The sequence below is a fragment of the Rhipicephalus sanguineus genome, chromosome 1 (genome assembly GCF_013339695.2).
Source record: "Rhipicephalus sanguineus isolate Rsan-2018 chromosome 1, BIME_Rsan_1.4, whole genome shotgun sequence".
In the NCBI taxonomy this organism is placed as follows: domain Eukaryota; kingdom Metazoa; phylum Arthropoda; class Arachnida; order Ixodida; family Ixodidae; genus Rhipicephalus; species Rhipicephalus sanguineus.
In genome coordinates this window covers 308,527,329-308,550,240 of record NC_051176.1, presented here as the reverse complement: position 1 = coordinate 308,550,240, position 22,912 = coordinate 308,527,329, and the positions used below count along the sequence as shown (strand labels likewise).

Below are 22,912 nucleotides of genomic sequence, written 5' to 3'. Positions count from 1 at the left end.
CGCTTGCGTTTTTTGCCGTAGGCATGAGCCGTCGCGAACTTGCGTCGCCCGCCAGCCATCGTCGCGTCCGAACAATTTTTGACAAGGCGTCTCGCATTGTCGGGCAGACGAAACTCCGGTCGTCCAACCAGAGAGCAGGATTCACCCCACGTGGTACAAACGCGCCAATGCCGTGCGAGTATTTCCTCTTTTTCGGTGGCGTGCAGCTCTATAGTCGCCAGACCTAGAGGTGTTTTCTCGCTAGAAACGGATTGTAGAAGAATTCAGCTCTCGAATGATTCCAAAATGGCCGCGCTGCGGCCAACGGTTACCGCAGACGACGGCATCGAATTTGCCTGTTTTCGGGGGGGCGTTTTCGAGCGAAAGCGATCATGAAGCTCTCTTTAGAGCGCAATAACAAAATAAATACTCGGCGGAACGCGTTAATATCGCAGCAATAGATTCTTTAGGACGTCTAGATTGCGAAAAAAAATATTTCAAAAAGTCGATTTTTTGGCGATTTTTTGTTCTAGAAGACCCGTGTCTCCCCTTAAATACATGGGCATCTATGGGAATTTCAAGGGGAATTACGATTGCTTCGTTATATCCATTAGTTCGTTATATCCCGCTTCGTTATAACGAGCTTCTACTGTAGTTACGTCGCCGTAGAGTGCAGATATCGCGCGTGCGAGCTTAATTCCACCATCAGTGAAGGCAGTGTCCCGCAAATGTAAAGGCTTTGCAATGCGGGCTTTTGCCTTTGCCACGAGCAGGCGGACTTGCATGCTTGGTAGGTTTATGCAGGATAGTTGTCGCGGCTGTTCTCCCGACCGCGAAGCTAAGCTTGTTTTCACACATGCTGCCTTTGGTTGAGCTTGTGAGTGCGTTTTCTTCTGCACCTGATCTCGTGTTGTCTATCTAGGGCAAGCTCGCCGGGGCGGCACGCCAAGTTGCAAATCCGCAGGCTAGGCCTAACGAGCGCTAATAGCGTAACCGCCTCCTCAGTAGCGGCCACGGATGCACGGTTTGGTGCCGAGTCAACGAAAGGCTTTGCAGCGGTTACATGGTGAAACAGCTGGACGAATGGAAACAACTTTCTGATTCTGAAAGCAACGACTCGCGTCAACGAGGGCGTCCACGTGCAATGCTCGATTGGTGGTTCGCGGTCGCCATTGCTTTCAACATAGTGCCTGGGAAATTGAAAGCATGTGGAAATTCAGTTGCTGTTTCACTGGGAAATCTAGAGCATAAACGAGGAATTTGGCAAAATTCCTTTGACACGATGATGCTGTCGACGAATGCAGCATCTTTCTCTGCCTCGGAGAGCAAATCAGCGCTCATTGATGTCCGCGTGTCCTTCTGGTCCTGTGTGAGGGAGTGCGGCGCAAGTCTGGCATTCAGCTTTCGTTTCCCCAAGTTCTCACGCAAAATTCGGTGGCATGTTGTCTTACGAATGTTGAGAGCATCCGATAGCATGTGGACTGTAATGATGCGGTCTTGCTGTACGATCTCCTTGATCCGAGCAACGTTGTTTTCATTCTGTGAGGTTGCAGGGCGACTCTGCCTTGTGTCGTCTTCTAGCGATGTTCTCCCCGAAACGAACCTCTTGTGCCACTCGAAAACTTGCACCCGCGATAATGTCTCGGTGCCGTTGGCGTCACGAAGGAGCTCATACGTCTGTGCGGCTGCCTTGCCAAGCTTCACACAGAATTTTATGTTTACACGCTGTTCGAGGTGGACGTCTATCTCTCCACACTTACTCACAGTAGAATGCGCAGATGACTAATGAAAACGTATATTTCTGCATGTAGTGCCATCTAGCGGCTGCCACAGCAATTAACATAAATAGCTCAGGTTAGCCCGAAAAGATGGCGCTACACATACGCTCCAAGATTTCTTTTGGGGAATCATTTCTAGAGAAGAGAATAAATCGGTCTCGAAACTTTAGGGACAAAGGTTGTATCTTCCCTTAATTACACACGCATGCACGAGTTGTATAATAATGAGCACCAGTATGATCGCTGACGTCTAAAAACTTTACCGGCAATCATGCAGAGCTATCTATGATGTTGCTGCCACGCTGAAAAACATCACAATGCTAGTTGCAGTGATGCTATCGAGGACCTCTGATTTGGAGCACTTTTTGGAATAGCAAAATTTTCCTTTTGGAGCACTTTAGAGCACCAAAAATTTCCATCTTGGAGCACTTTGGAGCAGGTAATTTTACATCTGGAAGCACTCTGGAGCAGCTAATTACACATCCTGGAGTACACTGCAGAAGAAATTTCCATTTACATTCAAGCACCGGAGATATTATTATGGGGCTCTTATGAAGAGCAAGAAATATTTCGATTCACTGCAAATCTCATGGAGGAAGTCATCTCAGAAGCACTCCTTACGTCACACGATAACGCACAAATAAGGGCGTCATGCAGTTAAGTGTTCTAGAATAACCTCTTCAGCGATTATTTTCGACACTAGCAAATAAATTGAATACTGGATCAATAAAATTGTATTTTATGAAATAGCAGTCTAAATGCATCTATGTGGTATCAGCAGGCGTGGTAGACAAACGCCGCGACATACAGCAGTGCCTCAAAGCTAAAGAAGCCCACTGCGCCTAATGCATTCCCGTAAGAAGACTCCAAGGCGAAAGCTAGGTTCTTTCTATTCTCGATTGATTGTATTACTGGGCACAACACGACGTCACTTAGCTAGCGTCAGAAAGCCAACCTCCTCCGACACTTCCTTCCCTCTCTCAGGAGCCGCACTGTGCTGAAGCAAGAGCCTTCTCGCAGTGCTTCCACGCTAGAGCACTGCACGGGCCCGGGCCGGCCCGAAAGCCCGGGCCCGGCCCAGCCCGCGTGCCGGGCCGTCTGAAGCGTTTTCCGGCGGGCCCGGGCTGGGCTCGGGCTTGAAAGTGCGGGCCCGGGCCGGGCCCGGGCTTGAGGCTGCGGGCCGGGCCGGACTCGGACCCGCTCATTAAAAGGCGTAAGTCGGGCTTTCGAGCACACGCGAACGTTATGCACTGCATGGTCTAAGGTATACTGTGCCAAGCTGAAGTGACACGTGCAAAGAGCTGGCTCTTAGTAAAGCTTAGCAATAAAAATAGAAAAACAGTTGAAGTGCTGTTTTTTTTCACCAGTATAGATATAGATTGGCACTGTATATTTTCACTAACGTTTCGTCTGCGGGACCAGACTTTGTCAAAGTAACAAGTACATCGTGGTGGGTTTCATTATAAACACGCCAGATCACGTATCTCTCTCTCTCTCTCTCTCTCTCTCTATATATATATATATATATATATATATATATATATATATATATATATATATGAAAGAAAAACTAGTCACAGTGAAAAACATAACATTTATTCTGAGCTTTCGGCCGGGGACCGGCCTTTATCAAAGAATGCATTCGTACATGGCGTACGGGTTTAAGTACAGATTTTGTCAATACATAGATGTAGACGCACCATCATGATTCGTTGGACTATGACATGGGAGGGGCCAGAACAACAACAACAGCAAACAAATCCCAGGGAGAGAGCGACACGCATACAAGATGACACAGACAGCATTGCACTCTGTGAAGAGTAGAGTATAGGCGGGGTCAGAACATACACAAAATAAATAACAAACAGCGAAACGAACCTACGTGTGTGGTTCGGAACGAGAGGCGGAGGGGAAAAAAAAGAAAAAAATGACAAAGATGCGAACGCACTTACCACGCTAAATGGGAAGACCCATCAACTACGGGACTAAAGGAGAATACGCTCACGGACGCCGGATGTAAACGTGCCGCACGCGTTTCCTTGCTACCTTCAAAAAGCGCGTCAAAAGCAGTTAAGTGTTTGCCCATCCATGCGCCTTTTAGAGAAGGGGGTTCGGTACGGCTTTTGAAGTCGACCGGTCTCCGCGGGCATCTTGCAGTTGCTCGCGGTAATGACCATAGCCCTCCCTCAAAAAGAAGGATACGACTCGCCGGTGAACAAGATTGAGGACAGCTGCTGTTAGGCGCAATGTGTGGGCACATGACATATTTCTTTCAATCAAGAGACATGATAAACATATACATATACATGTACATATCCGTACATGCACACACACATATAGATACATACGGATATACATACACATGCACATACGTACTCATATGAACCAACAACCGATATTCAAGCGAAAAAAAAAGGGGGGGGGGGGTACCGCATTCGTACTTGCAGGAAGGGGGGAACGAGCACGCACGTAATACCCGTAATCACAGTACCAAACTTAATGACATATGTATTTATCAAGAAATGGGTCCAGGCTCGAATAGCACAATGCGCGACGTGTGTAATCACATGTGTACATGCATGCACACCAGGGTAAACGGATGCTTCAAATTCTGCATCCCGAGTACAAAAGTTTCTTGGGAATCGGTCACCTAGTTGCCGGCAGAATCAAATTTTTCGGGTTCGTTGCAGGTCAAGCATGATAGTCAGCCTATGCTTTCATTTATGCCACCAGAGACACTGTTAAATTTGTGGATCAGGTATGATTCACGAGCCTCCCGGTCATAATGGGTTTTGAAATTGGATTGGAGTACCGCCGCGGAAAATGTATGGAAGGGGTGGCCAAGGTTATTAACATGTTTAGATAGAGGAAGGTGCAAACCCGTACGCCATGTACGAATGCATTCTTTGATAAAGGCCGGTCCCCGGCCGAAAGCTCAGAATAAATGTTGTTATGTTTTTCACTGTGACTAGTTTCCTTTCATATAATTAAACCAATAGCCAGGAACATTCTTTCGAAACCTATATATAAATATATATATATATATATATATATATATGCCGGATCACGGTTGTTCCCATGGGAGGAATAAAGATTTTGGTCTTTTATTCGAGGTTGACACATACGGTACATTTCATTTATATTCCTTGGTATTACGTGCCAAAACCACGATATGATTACGAGGCACGCCGTAGTAGCACCGGATTAATTTCGACCACCTTGAGTTCTCTAACGTGCACCTAAAGGTAAGTATATACACGGGTGTTCTTGCATTTCGCCCCCATCAAATTGCGGCCGCCGTGGCCGCGGGAATCGCACCCGTGTCCTAGGACTTAACAGCGAAACAGCTTAAAGGGACACTAAAGGCAAATATTAAGTCGACGTTGATTGTTGAAATAGCGGTCCAGAAACCTTGTAGCGCTGCTTTTGTGCCAAGGAAGTGCTTATTTTGAAATAAAATCACGTTTTTAGTGGTCCGCATCGCGTTAGCGCGCTTCAAATCTCCCGCCTGAAAATACGACTCTCATACGTCACTGCTGCCGTGCCCAACGTTGCCCGCTTTTACTGCGCGGCCGCAGACACTAGTAGCAGCCGAGCGGAAGTAGCGGGACCCACAGTAGCAACAACGGCGCTGCGGCAACGACTTCCTCGGATGGGCACATTCAAAGCCGTCACCAAGTTGCGGTTGGTCTCGTAATCCTCAGTACGAAAGTGCAGAGAGCACACACGCAGAGGTTTTGACTGTTTAGCACACTGGCGCAATGGCATGACACTAAGCCACTTCGAGCGTAAGGTTTCATTCCGCGGCACCCAGTGAAAAGACACACCGGTTTCCTTGCTGCAGCACTGGCGTTGTGCACCATTCGGGCATCCGGCAATATCACACGCATGCGGCATTTTGTCGAACTTTCTGTCAGAGCGACTTTCACGAGCGCGCAAAACACGCACGGCAGTACGCGATCCCGAAACTACCACTGAGACGGGCGAGGCACAGTTCGGCGAAAACGGAACCTTTGAACCACGCGCGCCGTTCCCCATGGCAACGCCACGGAGGTTTTGTTTTCCATGAATCAAGCGGAAACGAACAAACAGCATTTTATTACGTCTTTTGATGCTGGGAATGTTCTTTTTTTACTGCTACTAGTTTGATTACTAGTTTTTTATTGTAGGCCGACTTCCCTACGTCATCGGGATCACTTCGAAAATGTCCCACTCGTGGCGCTCATCATGTGATACATTTAGCTTAATTTCTCGGTAAGTAGGGCACTGCTGTTGATAATATTGCCGTTTTAGAAGTTGTCATACATTGGGCTTTCACTCTGACATAAATTGTTATTTGCCTTTAGTGTCCCTTTAAGCGCTGAGCTACCACCGCGGGCAAAGCAACATTTCGATGCATGTACACACCGATTTTTCCGTCTGATCGCCCGCTAAAGCGCATGGCATCATTAATAATAATCATCAACAACTAATGTCCTCTAGCGGGCCCGGGTCGGACCTGGTCATGAACAAGCGCGCCCTGGATTAGTTTAGTAATGAACGCCGGGCCCAGGCCGGGCCCGGGCGTGGAACGACGGGCCCGGGCCGGGTTCGGGCTGGGTACGGTCAAGTATGCCCGGGCCGGGCCGGGCCCGGGCTTGGAACTACGGGTCCGGGCCGGGCTCGGGCTGGGTTCGGCCCGTGCAGTGCTCTATTCCACGCTATCATTTGCGTATGCGCCAGGTTTCCTGGAAGATGGAGATCTGCTTCAAGTCGAGCTTCCGGAAAGTGTCCGAGAGTGCGTTCAACGGGGGAGGCGTATTACACAACTTTGTTTTCCTTTTACAGCGAAGCTGTATAGACCTTTTCACAGGAGACAAAAACCCCCATGCCGGGCTGCACGCGGGAGTACAAAAGCTGGCGTCATAGCCTTGGCAGTGCATTTTTCGGGGGTCATGCCTATTTAGCGCAGTCCAGAGAGGTTTATGGCGGCGCCCAGGCAACCGTCTGTGAAAAGGTCTATATGGCTAGGAAATTCCGCTAGTACACCGAAAACCCCCTGGTGCCCTTTAAGGAGCAGTGCAAAAAATAATGACTATTGTACGTTAACAGCCTAGCTGTCAACAACCTAGCTTTACATACTAAACTGGCCTCCACCATGTTACCTCTGTGCTGCACGCTAAACAGCTTCGTTAATCATCCCCCTTACAGAGTAGAATGGCTCATTTTTTTTTTCTTTTTATGGCGATAGCAATTATATGGACACTCCCAATGGGTTTTTGCCGTCACCGTCACTTTCCGTACAAAGTCCAGATTGAAAACATCACCCCGCGCATTGTACGCTCTACCAGCGAGTAAAATCTCGCGAGCGCTGGCGACGAACGCAGCTGAAGCAGATATGAAACGAGCCGGCCATCTGCATTGCACAGAGAGCGCATGTGATAACATCGCCCCACGCGCAAGGCCTGCTGTTAATTGCTTATCAAGCAGAGAGGAAACGCCCCGCCAGTCTTTTGTAAGGAGCATGAATGGACAACAGGGGAAGGGAGAGCGGGGGGAGTTGCATGCATTGATCGAAGGATGCAGTCGGCCCGCTGTCTCGAGGCATCAGGAGATGGCTCGTAATAAACTTGCTGCGCTCTCAACGCTTACTTCGCGTTTAGAGAACTGACAGCACAAAAACCGCTTCGGTCCCTCGAGCGGCCCTATTCCTTTAAACCAGCGTTTTCTTGACTTATGCGAGATCGGATCCAAAAGAGTTAGCCGCTAGCCTTACTTCGAATAAAAATGCAATTTGTTGGTATCACATTCATTGCTTTGCCCTTAGGCGAAACTTGCTTTTTTTTAACCGTCAGCTATTGACCCTACACAACAGAAGCTTGCACAACAGAAGCTGCATCGGAACCGTGCATGGCATCGTGGCATACTCAAGATGCAAGCGCGAGCACTGTTTATTCAGCGGAATAATTCTTTGTCCGTGGTTGTGACTTTGGCGGCTCCTTCAAGATCACGCTGCACGTTTTGACACGCCGGCAGTGAGATTTCCGGTGACAGACGCCCACAAACCCGAGACTCTGGCGCCATAGCAGTGATGCTACCGAGGACTTCTGATTTGGAGCAATTTTTGGAGCAGCAAAATTTCCGTTTTGGAGCACTTTGTAGCAGCAAAATTTTCATCTTGGAGCACTTTGGAGCAGATAATTTTGCATCTGGGAGCACTCTGGAGCAGCGAATTTTATATCCTGGAGTGCACTACAGAAGCATATTGCAATAACATTCAAGCACCGGAATATTACTATGGCGCTCTTATGAAGGCTAGAAATATTTCGATTCATTGCAAATCTCATGGAAAAAATCATCTCTGGAGAACTACATACTTCACTCGCTAATGAAAAAATAAGGGCTCATGCAGTTGAGTGTTCTGAATTAACCTCTTCGGCGATTATTTTCGACACTAGCAAATAAACAGAATACCAGATCAATAAAATTGCGCTTTATGAAATAACACTCTGAATAAATCTATGTGGTTATCAGCAGACATTGTAGACAAACGCCGTGATGTACAGCAGTGCCTCAATGCCAAAGAGCCACATTGTCCCTAATGAATTCCCCTAAGAAAACTCCTAGGCGAAAGCCAGGTTCAGTTTCTTCCCGATCGACGGGAAGAAACTGAACCTGGCTCTCCTCCCTCTCTGCAAGCTTTATTTTGCACCTCACCTGGTTTTGCGCTAGCTCCATGATCGGCGGACCGATTATGGAAGCAGTGTAAAGCAACGATGTCATGCGATGGCGTCATCACGTGACATCACGATATATGACGCCGTGATGACGTCACAAGTTTTGACGATCTATGACGTGATCATGACGCCATCACATGATGATTATTTTTTGCATCAATCGACTGACGCCGCCGACGGTCAATTTTCGTGTTTGATAAAGCATCTGAGGCTTTCGCATTAATATTGCGTATTGAACGTTAACAACCTGGCCTTACATACCAAACTGTCCTCCACCATGTCACCTCTTTGCCATGCGCGAAACAGCTTCGCTTATCATCCACTTCACAGAGTGAAATGGCTCCTCAACTTTTTTAAAATGTTTGTTGTGATAACAATTATACGGACACTCTCCTCGGATTTTTGCCGTCGCCATTGCCGTAAATTTCTGTATAAAGACCAAATTAATAACATCACCACGTGCATTCTAGCCGCGGGTAAAACCTCGCGAGCGCTGGCGACGAACGCGGCTGAAGCGGAGATTAAACTAGCCGGCCATTTGTCTCCGTCGCACGGACAGCGCATGAGATAACATCTTCCCGCGTGCGGGCCTGCCGTCGATTGCTCATCAAACAGAGAGGAAACGCCCTGCCCGTCTTTCGTAAGGTGCATGAAAGGACGCCAGGGGAGCGGAAGGGGGAAGGGAGGGGGAGGGGACCGCATCGTTCGAAGGGCGCAGTCGCTTGCGCGCGCGCTATATCGAGGCATCAGGAGGCGGCTCGTAAACTTGCTGCGCTCTCAACGCTTACTTCGTGTTTAGAGAACTCAGAGCAAGAAAACGCTTCAGTTGCTGGAGCGGCCATAGTCCCTTAAAGGGACACTAAAGAGCAAAACGATTTTTCTCGCATTAGTAGTTTTCCACGATACCAAAAACACCACGCTTGCTGCGAGAAGACGCTTAATAATCGAGAAAACGCGCAAAAAGAAAATACAGGTGGCGACGCCACCTTGGAATTCCCGCACCATTTTCCGTGACATCACATATTTTTGACGGTGCCTGCTTGGGCCTACGTAATTCCTAATCGTTTAAATCGAAGTACATTGTTCTCTTAGGGGGCCAGAGACTTGACATAACGAGTTTGTGGAAATTTCATCGAGCCAGTAGCGCCAAAATACGTTAAATGCTCTTTGAAACCTTTTACGTAACGAATTAAAGTTCAGCGCGAAATTTAAAAACGAAACTTTGAACTGGTTTTCTCCTCTAATAATAAACCTATGGTGTTGAAATAAACTACACAAGAGTTCTCTGAGCACACTTTATCAATATAAACCAATTCATTGTTTCTCTTTAGTGTCCCTTTAAACCAGTGTTTTGTTGAGTTATGCGAGATCGGATCCAAAAAAGTTAGCTGCTAGCCTTACTTCGTTTAACAACACAATTTGTTGGTATCGCATTCATTGCTTCGCCCTTAAGCGAAACTGAGTTCTTTTAACCGTCAGCTATTGACCCCCGAAAGCGAGGGGCGGACGTGTAACATGGGGTAGCCGCTTCACTGTGGGCCATCAGCGACGGGCCCGCTACTGACAGCTGCGCATTTGCGGCTGCTCCGACCAAGAGATATGCTTTTATTCATGAGATGTCATTTTTAAAATGCAAGCAAAAAATTCGAATTGGAACCCTAGCACGTGAGCTCGAAAGGGCAGGGCCTTTTAGGGGGTATTTACCGCAGAGTGATTACAAACTCTGACGTGCTGGTATAAGAAATTACGAAAAAGCTCTTCCGAATGAAGATCTATGGATAAAGTACATCTGAGGAAAAGTGTGAACGCGTTTCCACCGTTCGCGTGCTCTTCCATAGATACGAAGCAAGGAAAATTCGATATTGTTCCATCTATCTACTGCTAGCGATCCCAGATTTCATTCCGCGATGTCCAGAAACAGAAGATGACAGACATTTTAGCAGCACACATGTAGTTATTACTGAACATTGCTTTCCTTACGTGCCGTGCGACGCTTGAAACGAGCTATCAGCAGCGTTTCTAGAACAGACGACGTCCGCCGATGAATCGCCGTCGCACTTCCTCGCTACCGATAGGCCTATACGTCACGAGCCTCTGCGGAGAGCGCGTTTTGCTGTCGAGCCGACTTGCAGAACAGAAGCTACGTCGGCACCATGCATGGCATCGTGGCTTACTCGAGACGCACGCGTGAGCGCTATTTATTCAGCGGAATAATTCTTGGTCCATGGTTGCGACTTTGGCAGCCCCAAGATCAAGCTGCACATGTTCTGACGCGCCGGCCGTGCGAATGCCGGTGATAGACGCCCCCAAATCCAAGACTTTGGCGCAGTTTGGCGCAATTTTCGTCGATATTATCAGGATGGCGCAGTAAATACAATTTGGCGCAGGAGTGGAATCACTGGCCATAGGCATGCGCAGAGTTCCTTTACGGGGGAGCAAAGGTTAATCGCGGCAACCCCTCTCCCTATTAAGCCAATGTATGGGGCAGACTCTGCACCCCCCTCTTCTTAGGTGACTGGGGGAGGGGGGCACCCCCTGCCCCCTCTGCGCATTCTTAAGTCTGGCGCAGTTTGGCACAATTTCCATCGATATTATCAGGATGGCACAGTAAATCAAATTTGGCGCAGTTGGCGCAAAAGTGGAATCACTGTAGTTGGTATGTTGCCCTGAGTCACATTTATGAAAACCTTCTGAAAATTCAAACAAAATCCCGAGGTCCCTTCGAGTTATATTATCGAGAGTCCACTGTAAATTACAGCAGCACTCTTCACATTGGGTAGTGACACCTGGCACTGACCACAAGTTCTCTTGGATGTAGCTTCCAGGGCAGCACGGGATGGTTTTTGCCATCCCACATAATCTTGAAAGCCACATTTTCGAGCAGTGTCAGAGTAGTTCTACCATTCGTAGCATGGATGTAGCAGCTTTAATGAAATGTAGCAGATCAGAGCAATAGTAGTAGCATTCTCACAACTGTAAATTTCAGATTTATTGAAGGCTAATTGTACTCATCTCTCCTCTTCCTTTTTTTTTTCTAATCATCAACATATAGGATATCATAGTTTTATTCTTGAAATCTTGTAACAATACATTCAGGCGCATTTGAACACGAAAAAGTTGGGTGCACGTTAGATTCGAGTAAATACGGTACTATTTGAAGACAGTGCTTTTTCTTGTCATTTTTCCCCTATTCTAAGTCAGTGTTTTCGAAGAACATATTTCGATGTACTGTCGGCCGCAAAAGATTGCAGGATCTGCAGCACGTGGCGTAGCAACGGAAAACTGCATTGCTGTGCCACCTACCAACACACGGCGTGGTGTTGAGGCTATCGGCCACAGCCTCTGCGATTGCCTTAAAAACCGAAACATAGGTTAGACCGGAATATAGGTCGAACCCCTCACTTCTAACCACTGAAAATCGAAAAAAAAAAGAAAGTACATGGAATAACCAAAGTATCAGAAGGCGCGTGCCTTTACCGTGTAACAAACGCAATTTCAAATTGTGCACAGTGAAAATGCCATTTATTTACATGTAAGTTCCACGTGGCAGAAAGCCAGAAGATGGGCTCAAGCATTATCTTCGTAAAACGTCACAACCGCCTTGACAGCATTAATTTGGAGGCACTTTGAGGTCACCGGTAGCAATCACGACAAGAACGCGTCCCGGCTGAACTGTGCAGCCTTCGTTTCCACCTCTAGATACACTGCAGTCTGGTACCAAAACAGTGATCTGATCGCTGCGTGTCGTCGTGTGATCCTTCAGCATGAATGCTTCTGTGGTGAACTCGATCTGCCCGCTGATCATAGCCATACGTACTGCCTGTGCCGCTGTAACCAGAGCTGCCGGCATCGCAGGAAGCAACAAAGAAACAGTATCCGGCGAGATTGGAAGAGCGAGAACACCTGTGCAAAGATAAACAACTATTGTTTGTGACTCACCACTCCCACTAGCGCTCAAGTGCACTAGTATCCCAGCACACCTTTCACACACTTCAGACCAGATTTCTTCGTGCCTTCCCGAACTCGATCACTGTGTTCTTGAATGCTACGGTGAACTATCCTCGGCCACCGGTCGAGAACAAGAAAGAAAGCACCTCGGAGCCCAAATAGATTCACAAGACAACAACAAAAACGCAAAATTAAATCGCCCACGGCACACGGCTAGTGGTAAACAAAGCGCTGCCGATGATTGCGATGGCGATGGAGGCGTTTGACCTCAGTTGCCCATTGTGGCCAGACTTCAGTCTTTCTGCCAATGACCGGTATATACACTCAAACCTCGATATAACGAACATGGATATAACGAATTATCGGTTATAACGAAGTAAATGAAGAATAGTCTTGTCATAGCTACAGTGATACAAATAAACGTTTATAACGAATTTTCGGATATAGCGAAGTTATTTTCGTGGCAGATGTGACTTTGTTATAATGAGGTTTGAGTGTAAGACGGGGGTCGACTTTTTAGGGCTGTTTTTTGAAAGAAAATTCGACCTATATTCCGGTTTTTACGGTAGTTCCGGCAACGGTGCGTTGCCACAAACCCCCCCAAACTTTTGCAGCAGACAGTACTTAGCATGATAACATGTCATTTTTGGGGGGCACTTCTGATAACCCTTTGCGACACGGCGTCCTCGTTTGGGGACGCGAACTTCGGAGGCGCGTCCCACGCCGCGTGTTTCTTTAAATGGCCTGAAATTCAGTGTGCACATTCGTGCACGTTTCCTGATTGGACTACTAGCGGTCATTTAACTTCATTGTCCTGCGTATTGCTGCAGAGGATCACTTTGCTGGAGACACTACCGTGTTAGACGATCGTTCGACGTGCCGTGTTCCAGGACCAACGTCAACAGTATTTTTTTTCTCTGCTCGAAACGAATACAACCAAGAAAGAAGATGTGCATGCTTTTCGGGTCTAATAGTTGATTCTTTTTGCGCAAGTATTGAATCTGACTGATGGCAGAATAATTAGATATTTAGTTACATGCTAATTAACATTTGTTACTGAAACTCACACAAAACAACATATTCCTTCGTTTTCTTCCTTGGAATGTAATAATGAGTACCTTCGAATCATACCATGCGAATTTGACGCATTTGCAGAGAGTGCATCATAATGCGTGTCTGAAGGGGATAAGCCAAATTCCTGATAAGCCGAACAAATTTTCGCAGTCCCTTCGAGTTCATTTACTGTAGTTTCATTTTCTCTTAGAGCATCAAGCGCATCAGAAACATGCCGGAAGTTTTTGAGTATGAAGAGCAATTCTAATGTACCCCATACATTTATCAAACCCGGTGGCTGAATAGTGGTTGATGGACAATCTGTTGCTGAGCGTTTCAATGGCGAAAAATTAATCAGGATGTGCGTGTGGTAGCAGAATGAGTGTCTTGGATGAAGACACAGGTGGTATGATACAGGCGCACCGCTCTGCTAGTCACGAACCAACGAGAATTTTGCCAAAGGAATTTTGCAGCAATCCTAGGCAAGCGACTTTCCTTTATGAGATAGCACTTTCAAATGCTTTGATGTTGCATAATTAGACTTGACTGTGCATTTATATCAGGAGCCTCAAAGAAGCGGCCCGCGGACCTCTTGCGAGCGGCCTGCCCCGGCCAGCACATGACTGTCTTCGTCCCATACTTTTTTTATGTTCTGAATAAGTATGTTCATGAGCTACACAGGCATGAATCGACTCACCGTGAGGCACCCCCAGTGGTCAACATGTGTTAAAAGGTAAAAGGTAACTGTGGAACGCCGACTCTATATTTCAGAATCAACGCCCCGATTTTAGTCATACTGGAGATCAGTATGTCGTTGGAATCCTGGCGCCAAATCTCCTTCAGGAGTGGCCCATATGAGGCACGGGAAAGGTCTTCTTTCAAATGGCAACGTTAGCTGACATTTCGTACAAACTACGCCCCTCCCCTCCCACCTTCACCGTGGCTGCGGCCCGCCAGCTGAAGCGAGTTTGTGACCCCTGATCTATATAATGACTGCTTTCATCTATCATCACCCAAGCTTTCAAGTTGTGAAACTTACCACCTTGTGTGGTGCTGGTGGGTGCTTTTTCGGTTCGATTTTCTGCAACAATACTCGACTGTGAACCAGTTGCTGCACTGCCACTTGTCACCAACTGCGTTGGTGTCATGGTGCTGATGGTTGATGTAACCGCTGCAGCTCCCATTGGCAGAGTGGACACTAAAAGAAAATCAGCAAATTATGTGCAAGCAATGTTGGGTCATGCAAGTCAAAATCAAGTTGGACAGCTGCTATATAACAAATGCTGCATAAATTACTCTTCCAGCCATACAAATGGCTCGTTCATAATAAAATTTTGCACAAAGCTGTAGGACATGTTGCAAAAAGCTTAATAAAGCAAAAACTCATTATTTCACATCTTATTCATTTTTTTAAAGTCAAGCTGTGGCATCGTCCAGCCAAGCTCCATGGAATGCTGTGCATTAAAAAGCTCGACACGAATGATGGACCAACTCGCCCAAACCAAGGTATTGTTTTAAAAAGCTCATTCATTTGCACACAAATGGGGTCCCCCACATATAATTCAAACTGCACACCGCCGTGGCTGGCATGCATTACCGATCGCTTTACCACTCTCATAACTGTCAACTCTCCAGATTTCCCCACAAGGCTCCTGCAGTCTCGCCAACCCTCCGAATTGTACAAGCACGGCCATAAGTCTCCCAAAAATAGCCCTAACCCCACTGCGATAAAAAAATATAATAACAAAGGTCAGCTGTTCTAAAGTTATCTCGCCTTCAGGAATCTCAACAGCTTTTCAAAGGGGCCGAGGGTCCCTCCCCTATCCCGACCAACATAAACAGAGCAAAGAGGGCGCTTCTTGCTCTGCCTTCATTCAAAGTACTCCTGCTGTCAGGTTTGTGTGCAGCCTTTGCGAGGAGGCCTACTCAAGGAGGCCTACGCGCAGCCAGGTTTGCGAGGAGGCCTACTCAAATAGTTCCTCCCCCCACCCCCTGTCCAACTGCCCCTAGTTTTATAAACAGGGATAAATAACGTTCATTCATTCATAGAACGGTTCTGATGGGGAGACGTGGGTCTTGAAAAGTGCGCTTTTAATAGTTGGGTGAACGGAATGAAATTTAATACACAAATCTCTGAGTAGATTTTTAATAGCTGCATTAGAACAAAAGATATGCTGGTTCTACAACGTTTCCTAGCACAATTTTTACGGGGATTTTTGGCAACTTCTTTTCGTCAAACACAAAAGCAAAGTATGCGGCAAGAATGCCAGAAAGCTGGTCTAGCCAATGATGCTATTTATTTTCTTATAATGTTGTTTACCAAAGGATAATTCTCGATAATCATAAAGTGTATGAAGCAAAAACTTTTCACTCATATTTGCACCCGTTTATTTTGCAATCGAAGTTTGATGAAAACAATCAAATTAGCATCACCGGCTAGACGAGCTCTCTGGCAGTCTTGCCATATATTTTGTTTTTCTGTTTGACAAAGCAAAGGTGCAAAAAAGTACTGTAAGAAATATGCAATCAGAAATTGCATATCTTTTCTTCTAATGCAGATAATAAAAATCTACACGAATATTTGGAATCTGCAGAAAAAACTGCATAAGTGTATTAAATTTCATTCAGTTAACCCCACTAATAAAAAAATTTTTTTCAAGACCCACGTCTCCCCGACTTCCTACTGCTCGGAAAAACTTTTTGCACTGTGGTCAAAACGAGAAGATTTTTTGGAATGTGCTGCCACGCTTCGGGAATACGTGGAATTTTTTTAATGCGCCGATATTTCTAGATCTTTTTTTTTTTTTTTTGCTTTCCAAAGCGGCGCGGCGGCTTTCAGTTGCGCATCAGAACACGCACACGCGGTCCGGCTGGTTTCGGTTTTGTCCTTCGGGTGGTTTTCGCTTCTTACGCCCGCAAAGCTGATGGCTGTTTCGTTTCTTATCTCTCAAAGGGTGACCGCTTGTTACTCTCTCGTTTATTGCTCCCCGGGTGCAATTACATCTGTTTCTGTGTGGCGCTAAATTACACAAACGACGACGCCGTGACTGCGTTTCCTGTTTTGGGGTCTAGGAAAAACTAACTACGTTTTGTTGGCGATAAGACGAAGGTCACTCGTTTTGCTTTCCGGACGGGCGCACAACCATAGAGTTTTCTTCCGTGCGCTGACGCAGTTCGCTTACACTATGGAAGCGCGCGCCAGTTGCTCTGCTGCCGGTGAGTCGAGCAGCGATTCTTCCGATGCGGACTATTCCCCAAGTGCTGAATCAGATTCTGATTCATTGGATTTCAGTTTGTCAGATGAGGATTTTTTGACGAGTTCAGACTCCGATGACGATCAAGGAGCGACATCCATTCATCCATTGAAGGAGCGACATTATCATTCACCTTATCACCAACGAAGCGGAAGTGCTTTTTGCGAGGCCCCAAAACAGAAAACGCAACCCCAGCGGCATCATTTGTCAGTCAACGCATCCACGAAAATGGGCATAATCGCTTACCAGGGAGCAATAAACGAGCTAGTAACAAATCTGTCACCTTTTGAAACATTCTAAACCTGAATGTTATCAGTTTTGAGGGAGCAATAAGTGGGAACCGGCCGAAGGATGAAACCGAAACTAGCCGGCGCACCACTGTAATAGAGCATAAAAAAGAAACAGAGGCATCGGCGCTAGAAAAAAATTCCACATACAGTCAACGTCCGATTTTTTGGACTCCCTAGGGACCGCAAAATCGTCCGAAAAATCGGGCAGTCCGAAAAAACGAATTCTTGCTTTCTTATTTTGCTCAAGCGGTCAAATCGCCACAGCCATGTACAAAGTAGCTTTAATTAATGCCTCCAAGTACAATTATCAGGCATTTTGGTGTGTGCCCAGGCTCTCGCAAATACATTCGGTACCTGTCGCGAACCGTGCCTAACTGCGTGCCAGCCGCCACTTGCAAGTTTGTATCTCGTGATGAGCACCGCTGATACCAGCAAAGTGCGGGATAGATTACGGCTCTTTTGCATGGAGCGTTTGGAAACGATGACGCGGAACACAAAGACTGTAGCGGGAGAGCGGACGACTCGTCCGGCTTTCCTCTATGCATGTGCACACATAAACGATGCGTACACACATCACCGAATCTCCGCCGATACACAGCATTTGCTGCCATGCGAAGCCGATCGTTTCTAGTTGTGTGCAGCACATTGCCAACTAAGCTGACGCCATCACAATACTGTTGTTGCATCATACGCAAGCATTTATCATGAAAGGGTTCGCGATGCGCACTTTGTTCCTGACCGCACACGGGCGCGGCAATGGCGAGCTGGTTTCGGCCGTTGAAGGCAACGCGTCAAAGAGGCAGCATGAATGGCGGCGTGATGCGTTTGGGTTCTCTCCTATTAAATGCGTGCAGTATGCATACAACTGCGCTAGGCCACATGCACTACCGGGCAGTTAATTGAAGATGCTTATCGTAAGGGTTGTCAGCGATTAAGCCATACAGGCACGTTTGCCAGCTGCCGTGATCCCGCCTCCGTGCATTTCCGCTACTTATCCGTAAAGACATCGCCGCACGGCGCGGTGATAGCGGCCCCTTTGAATTTCTGGTCTGCTTCACCCCATAACGCCTCGGCATTGCAGCAAAGCTGACTTTCGGACTCTGCTACTGTCACAAACAGATCGACTCGCGAAAGCGCTGGTTCGAACCTACGAGATGACAGACGTGGGGGCTTCAAATAATGCCTTTCAGACCTCGAATTTGGGCAGAAAGTCCGAAAAATCGGGCGCGGTAGAGTTTCAGCATCCGAAATTTCGGACGTTCTGATACATTGACGTCTATGGGGCTGGTGACGGTGCTGCGAAAGTGTCCAAAGTTTCAAGCATGTCCGGAAAATCGGGTGTCCGAAAAATCAGCAGTTGCCTGTATTCCCGAAGTGTGGCAGCACATGCCAAGCAAGAGAAATGATCAAAAAAGGCACATATTTTAAACTACAGGCAATGACGTACATGTACGGCGTAAACCCTCAAAGGGTAACAGCAACTGCCATCCTGACCACCCTTCTTTTCTCCCTTTCTTTTTTTTACATTCTTTCTGTTCAATCCAGTCATCACGATACAACCTTCATGGCACTCGAATGTCTTCATAAGTCACTATATATTACTAAGAAAAGTTATCAGTACCAAGGTGACCAAAGGAAAGACAGAAGCAGCACTTACCTGGCACAGCATTATTAGCAAGACTCACACCAGGAGCAACCCCTGCAGCAGCTGCCATGCTCTCAATCTGCTCCTGACTTAGCACTTTGATACCAGGTCCCTCTGGTTTATTCCAAGCAGACTCCCGAGTGCGGGCGTTATAGTAGTATGCCTGCACAAATTGAGCCATTCCAGTTCATGCTTAATAAAACAACACAGGCATCATCACAGGCATCAAACAACACGGCATCATGCGACAGAACACAGACACAAGCAGAACAAGCAGGGCACCTGGCGGACCATTGCCGCAGGTGTGGTTGTGCACCACAGAATCAGAGAAGCAGTTTTTTAAAAAGAGCGAGCAACAAATTGGAGAGAGAAATAATAGAGGCGTTTCTTATCAACAAAGCTGGCGATCAATGTGTTAGCGAACCTTCCTTATTTCTCTCCAAAGACGAGATGGCCTTTTTGGAAGGCCATGTATGAACAACCTTTTAAGTTTTAATTAGACAGGGCTGGGTTTCTTCTGGTGATCATCTTCTGTATGACAGAGCACTCTCGGTTTTGCGGTTGTTAGGGGTTCATCGTCTTTTCCAGCTGCCACGTTTTTAGTCGTTGTAACATCTTGCTTTCTGTGCTGATAGGGAAGAGCATGCGCAACACAGTGTTTTAAAGAGATGTGTGCATTTACATGTTAAACTGTGATAATGTGTCTTTAAGCGTGCTTCGACAGTTGCCATGCGCATCTGTATAATCTGTGGGTGCTGTTCCGGTTGTTAACTGTGCATTGATTCAGGTTTTGTTATGAGATAGCGTTCATGATTGGTGATATTACTGGTTTCGTGAGGGGGGGCATGTTGTCGGTAGTGACATGTGACACTATAAAGAAGGCACTTTCATCAAATAAATCTCAGTTGGTAGTCAGCACTCGTCCTGTGGTTTTTGTGTCTTTATCCCGTCCTTCGTGCTATTATATTTTGCAAATGTCGCACCAACTTGCCCAGACAAAGACTCTAGCAAGTGCTTAAAGACCCTTTTAACAGTTATAACTTATAGCCCAGCAAGTGTTTGAAAACACATTTCAAACATCAAGAGGGGTGGAAGTGACAGAATGTGTCCACGAGGAGGCAGGGAGCAGCTAAATTACCATTTCCAGTGATGCTACCTAGGACTTCTGATTTGGAGCAATTTCTTGAGCAGCAAAATTTCCGTTTTGGAGCACTTTGGAGCAGCAAAATTTTCATCTTGGAGCCCTTTGGAGCAGATAATTTTGCATCTGGGAGCACTCTGGAGCAGCGAATTTTACATCCTGGAGTGCACTACAGAAGCATATTGCATTAACATTCAAGCACCTGAATATTATTATGGGGCTCTTATGAAGCCTAGAAATATTTCGATTCATTGCAAATCTCATGGAAAAAATTATCTCAGGAGCATAGGCGTGCGCACAGGGGGGCAGGGGGGCGGCCGCCCCCCCTAATCACCTAAGAGGGGGGGCGCAAAATCTGCCCCGTACATTGACCTTTCTAGTCACCTAAGAGGGGGGGGGGGGGGCGCAAAATCTGCCCCATACATTGACTTAGTAGGGTGGGGGTGGGGGGGCGCTGCGATGACCCCCCCCCCCTGATGGGGAACCCTGCGCACGCCTATGCTCAGGAGAACTGCGTATTTCACTCGCTAATGCAAAAATAAGGGCTCATGCAGTTGAGTGTTCTAGATTAACCTCTTCGGCGATTATTTTCGACACTAGCAAATAAACAGAATACCGGGTCAAGAAAATTGTACTTCATGAAATAACACTCTAAATACACCTATGTGGTTATCGGCAGACATGATAGACAAACATCGTGATGTACAGCAGTGCCTCAATGCCAAAGAGCCGCACTGTTCCTGATGCATTCCCCTAAGACAACTCCAAGGCGAAAGCCAGGTTCTTCTCGATCGATGGGTAGATCCTATCCCTCCCTCTCTGCAAGCTTTCTGCACCTCACCTGGTTTTGCACTAGCTCCATGATCGGCGCACCGATCACGGAAGCAGTGTAAAGTGACGATGTCATGTGATGGCGTCATCACGTGACATCACGATATATGACGCCATGATGACGTCACAAGTTTTGACGATCTATGACATGATGATGACGCCATCACATGATGATTATTTTTAGCATCAATCGATTGACGCCGCCGATGGTCAATTTTCGTGTTTGATAAAGCATCTAAGGCTTTCGCATTAATATTGCGTATTGAACGTTAACAGCCTGGCCTTACATACCAAACTGTACTCCACCATGTCACCTCTGTGCCATGCGCGAAACAGCTTCGCTTATCATCCACTTCACAGAGTGAAATGGCTCCTCAACTTTTTTAAAATTTTTATTGTGATAGCAATTATATGGACACTCTCGGCGGACTTTTGCTGTCGCCGTTGCCATAATTTCCGTATAAAGTCCAAATTAATAACATCACCACGCGCATTCTAGCCACAGGTAAAAGCTCGCGAGCGCTGGCGACGAACGCGGCTGAAGCGGAGATTAAACTAGCCTGCCGTCTGTCTCCGTCGCACGGACAGCGCATGAGATACCATCTTCCCGCGTGCGGGCCTGCCGTCAATTGCTTATCAAACAGAGACGAAACGCCCCCGCCCGTCTTTCGTAAGGAGCATGAAGGGACGCCAGGGGAGAAAAGGGGGGGGGGGAACGCATCGTTCTAAGGGCGCAGTCGCTTGCGCGCGCCCTATCTCGAAGCATCAGGAGACGACTCGTAAACTTGCTGTGCGCGTTTAGAGAACTCAGAGCAAGAAAACGCTTCGGTTCCAGGAGCGGCCATATTCCCTTAAACCAGCGTTTTGTTGCGTTACGCGAGATCGGATCCAAAAGAGTTAACTGCTAGCCTTACTTCGTTTAACAATACAATTTTTTGGTATCGCATTCATTGCTTCGCCCTTGACTTTTTTTTAATTGTTAGCTATTGACCCCTGAAAGCGGGGGGCCGACGTGTAACATGGCGTAGCCACTTCACTGTGGGCCGTCAGCGACGAGCCCACTACTGACAGCTGCGTATTTGCGGCTGCTCCGACCAGGAGATATGCTTTTACTAATGAGATGACATTTTTAAAAAAGCAAGCAAAAAATTCGAATTGGAACCCTAGCACGTGAGCTCGAAAGGGCAGGGCCTTTTAGGGGGTATTTACCGAAGAGTGATTACAAACTCGGACGTGCTTGCGGAAGGAATTACGAAAAAGCTCTTCTGGATGAAGATCCATGGAAAAAGTATATCTGAGGAAAAGTGTCAACGCGTTTCCACCGTTCGCGTGCTCTTCCATAAACATGAAGCAAGGAAAATTCGATATTATCCCATCTATCTACTGCGAGCGATGCCAGCTTTCATTCCGCGATGTCCGGAAACAGAAGTGACAGACATTTTAGCGGCACGCATGTAGTTATTACTGAACATTGCTTTCCTTACGTGCCGTGCGACGCCTGAAACGAGCTATCAGCAGCGTTTCTGGAACAGACGACGTCCGCTGATGAATCGCCGTCGCACTTTCTCGCTACCGATAGGCCTAGACGTCACGAGCCTCTGTGGAGAGCGCGTTTTGCTGTCGAGCCGACTTGCAGAACAGATGCTGCGTCGGCACCGTGCATGGCATCGTGGCTTACTCGGAACGCACGCACGAGCGCTATTTATTCAGCGGAATAATTCTTGGTCCATGGTTGCGACTTTATTGGCAGCCCCAAGATCGAGCTGCACATGCTCTGACGCGGCGGCGGTGCGATTGCCGGTGATAGACGCCCCCAAACCCGAGATTTTGGCGCAGTTTGGCGCAATTTTCGTCGATATTATCAGGATGGCGCAGTAAATACAATTTGGCGCACTTTGGCGCAGTTGGCGCAGGAGTGGAATCACTGCATTTCAAAATAGATGGAGCATTAGACTTTATTTCGCACTAGAGGAGCATGCATGATACTACACTTAAACCTGCCCATAACGAACCTCCATACAACGAATTCCTCGATATGGCTAAGTTTTTGTATTCCCCGCCATTACTCCATAGAAGCCATGTATTTGTGACCTCTATGTAACAAAGTGGCAGGGGGAGACACCCTTAATATAACGAATTTTCGCCGCCGACAACCTAGGTATTTTGCCCCGAATTTTGTCATTTTGGCACGAGCAGGAGCCGCACGTTCTTCTGCGGTTGCCCCGCTGCCGACGGAGCGTGAAGCAGCGGCATCGCACATGGCGCGCTCGAAGCCCC

General features: G+C 47.1%; 1 protein-coding gene across 3 annotated transcripts in view; it reads right to left on the bottom strand.

The window, feature by feature from the left end:
- The window catches only part of LOC119379424 (transcription elongation regulator 1), a 417,021-nt gene that overhangs the window by 305,490 nt on the left and 88,619 nt on the right, over positions 1–22,912 (bottom strand). For all 3 annotated transcript variants that reach the window (XM_037648731.2, XM_049411976.1, XM_037648732.2), the window contains exons 4-5: positions 18,676–18,826; positions 14,514–14,672 (exon numbers count right to left, since the gene is read on the bottom strand). In XM_037648731.2, the coding sequence (XP_037504659.1) occupies positions 14,514–14,672; positions 18,676–18,826 (310 nt within the window). The remainder of the gene's footprint in view (positions 1–14,513; positions 14,673–18,675; positions 18,827–22,912) is intronic.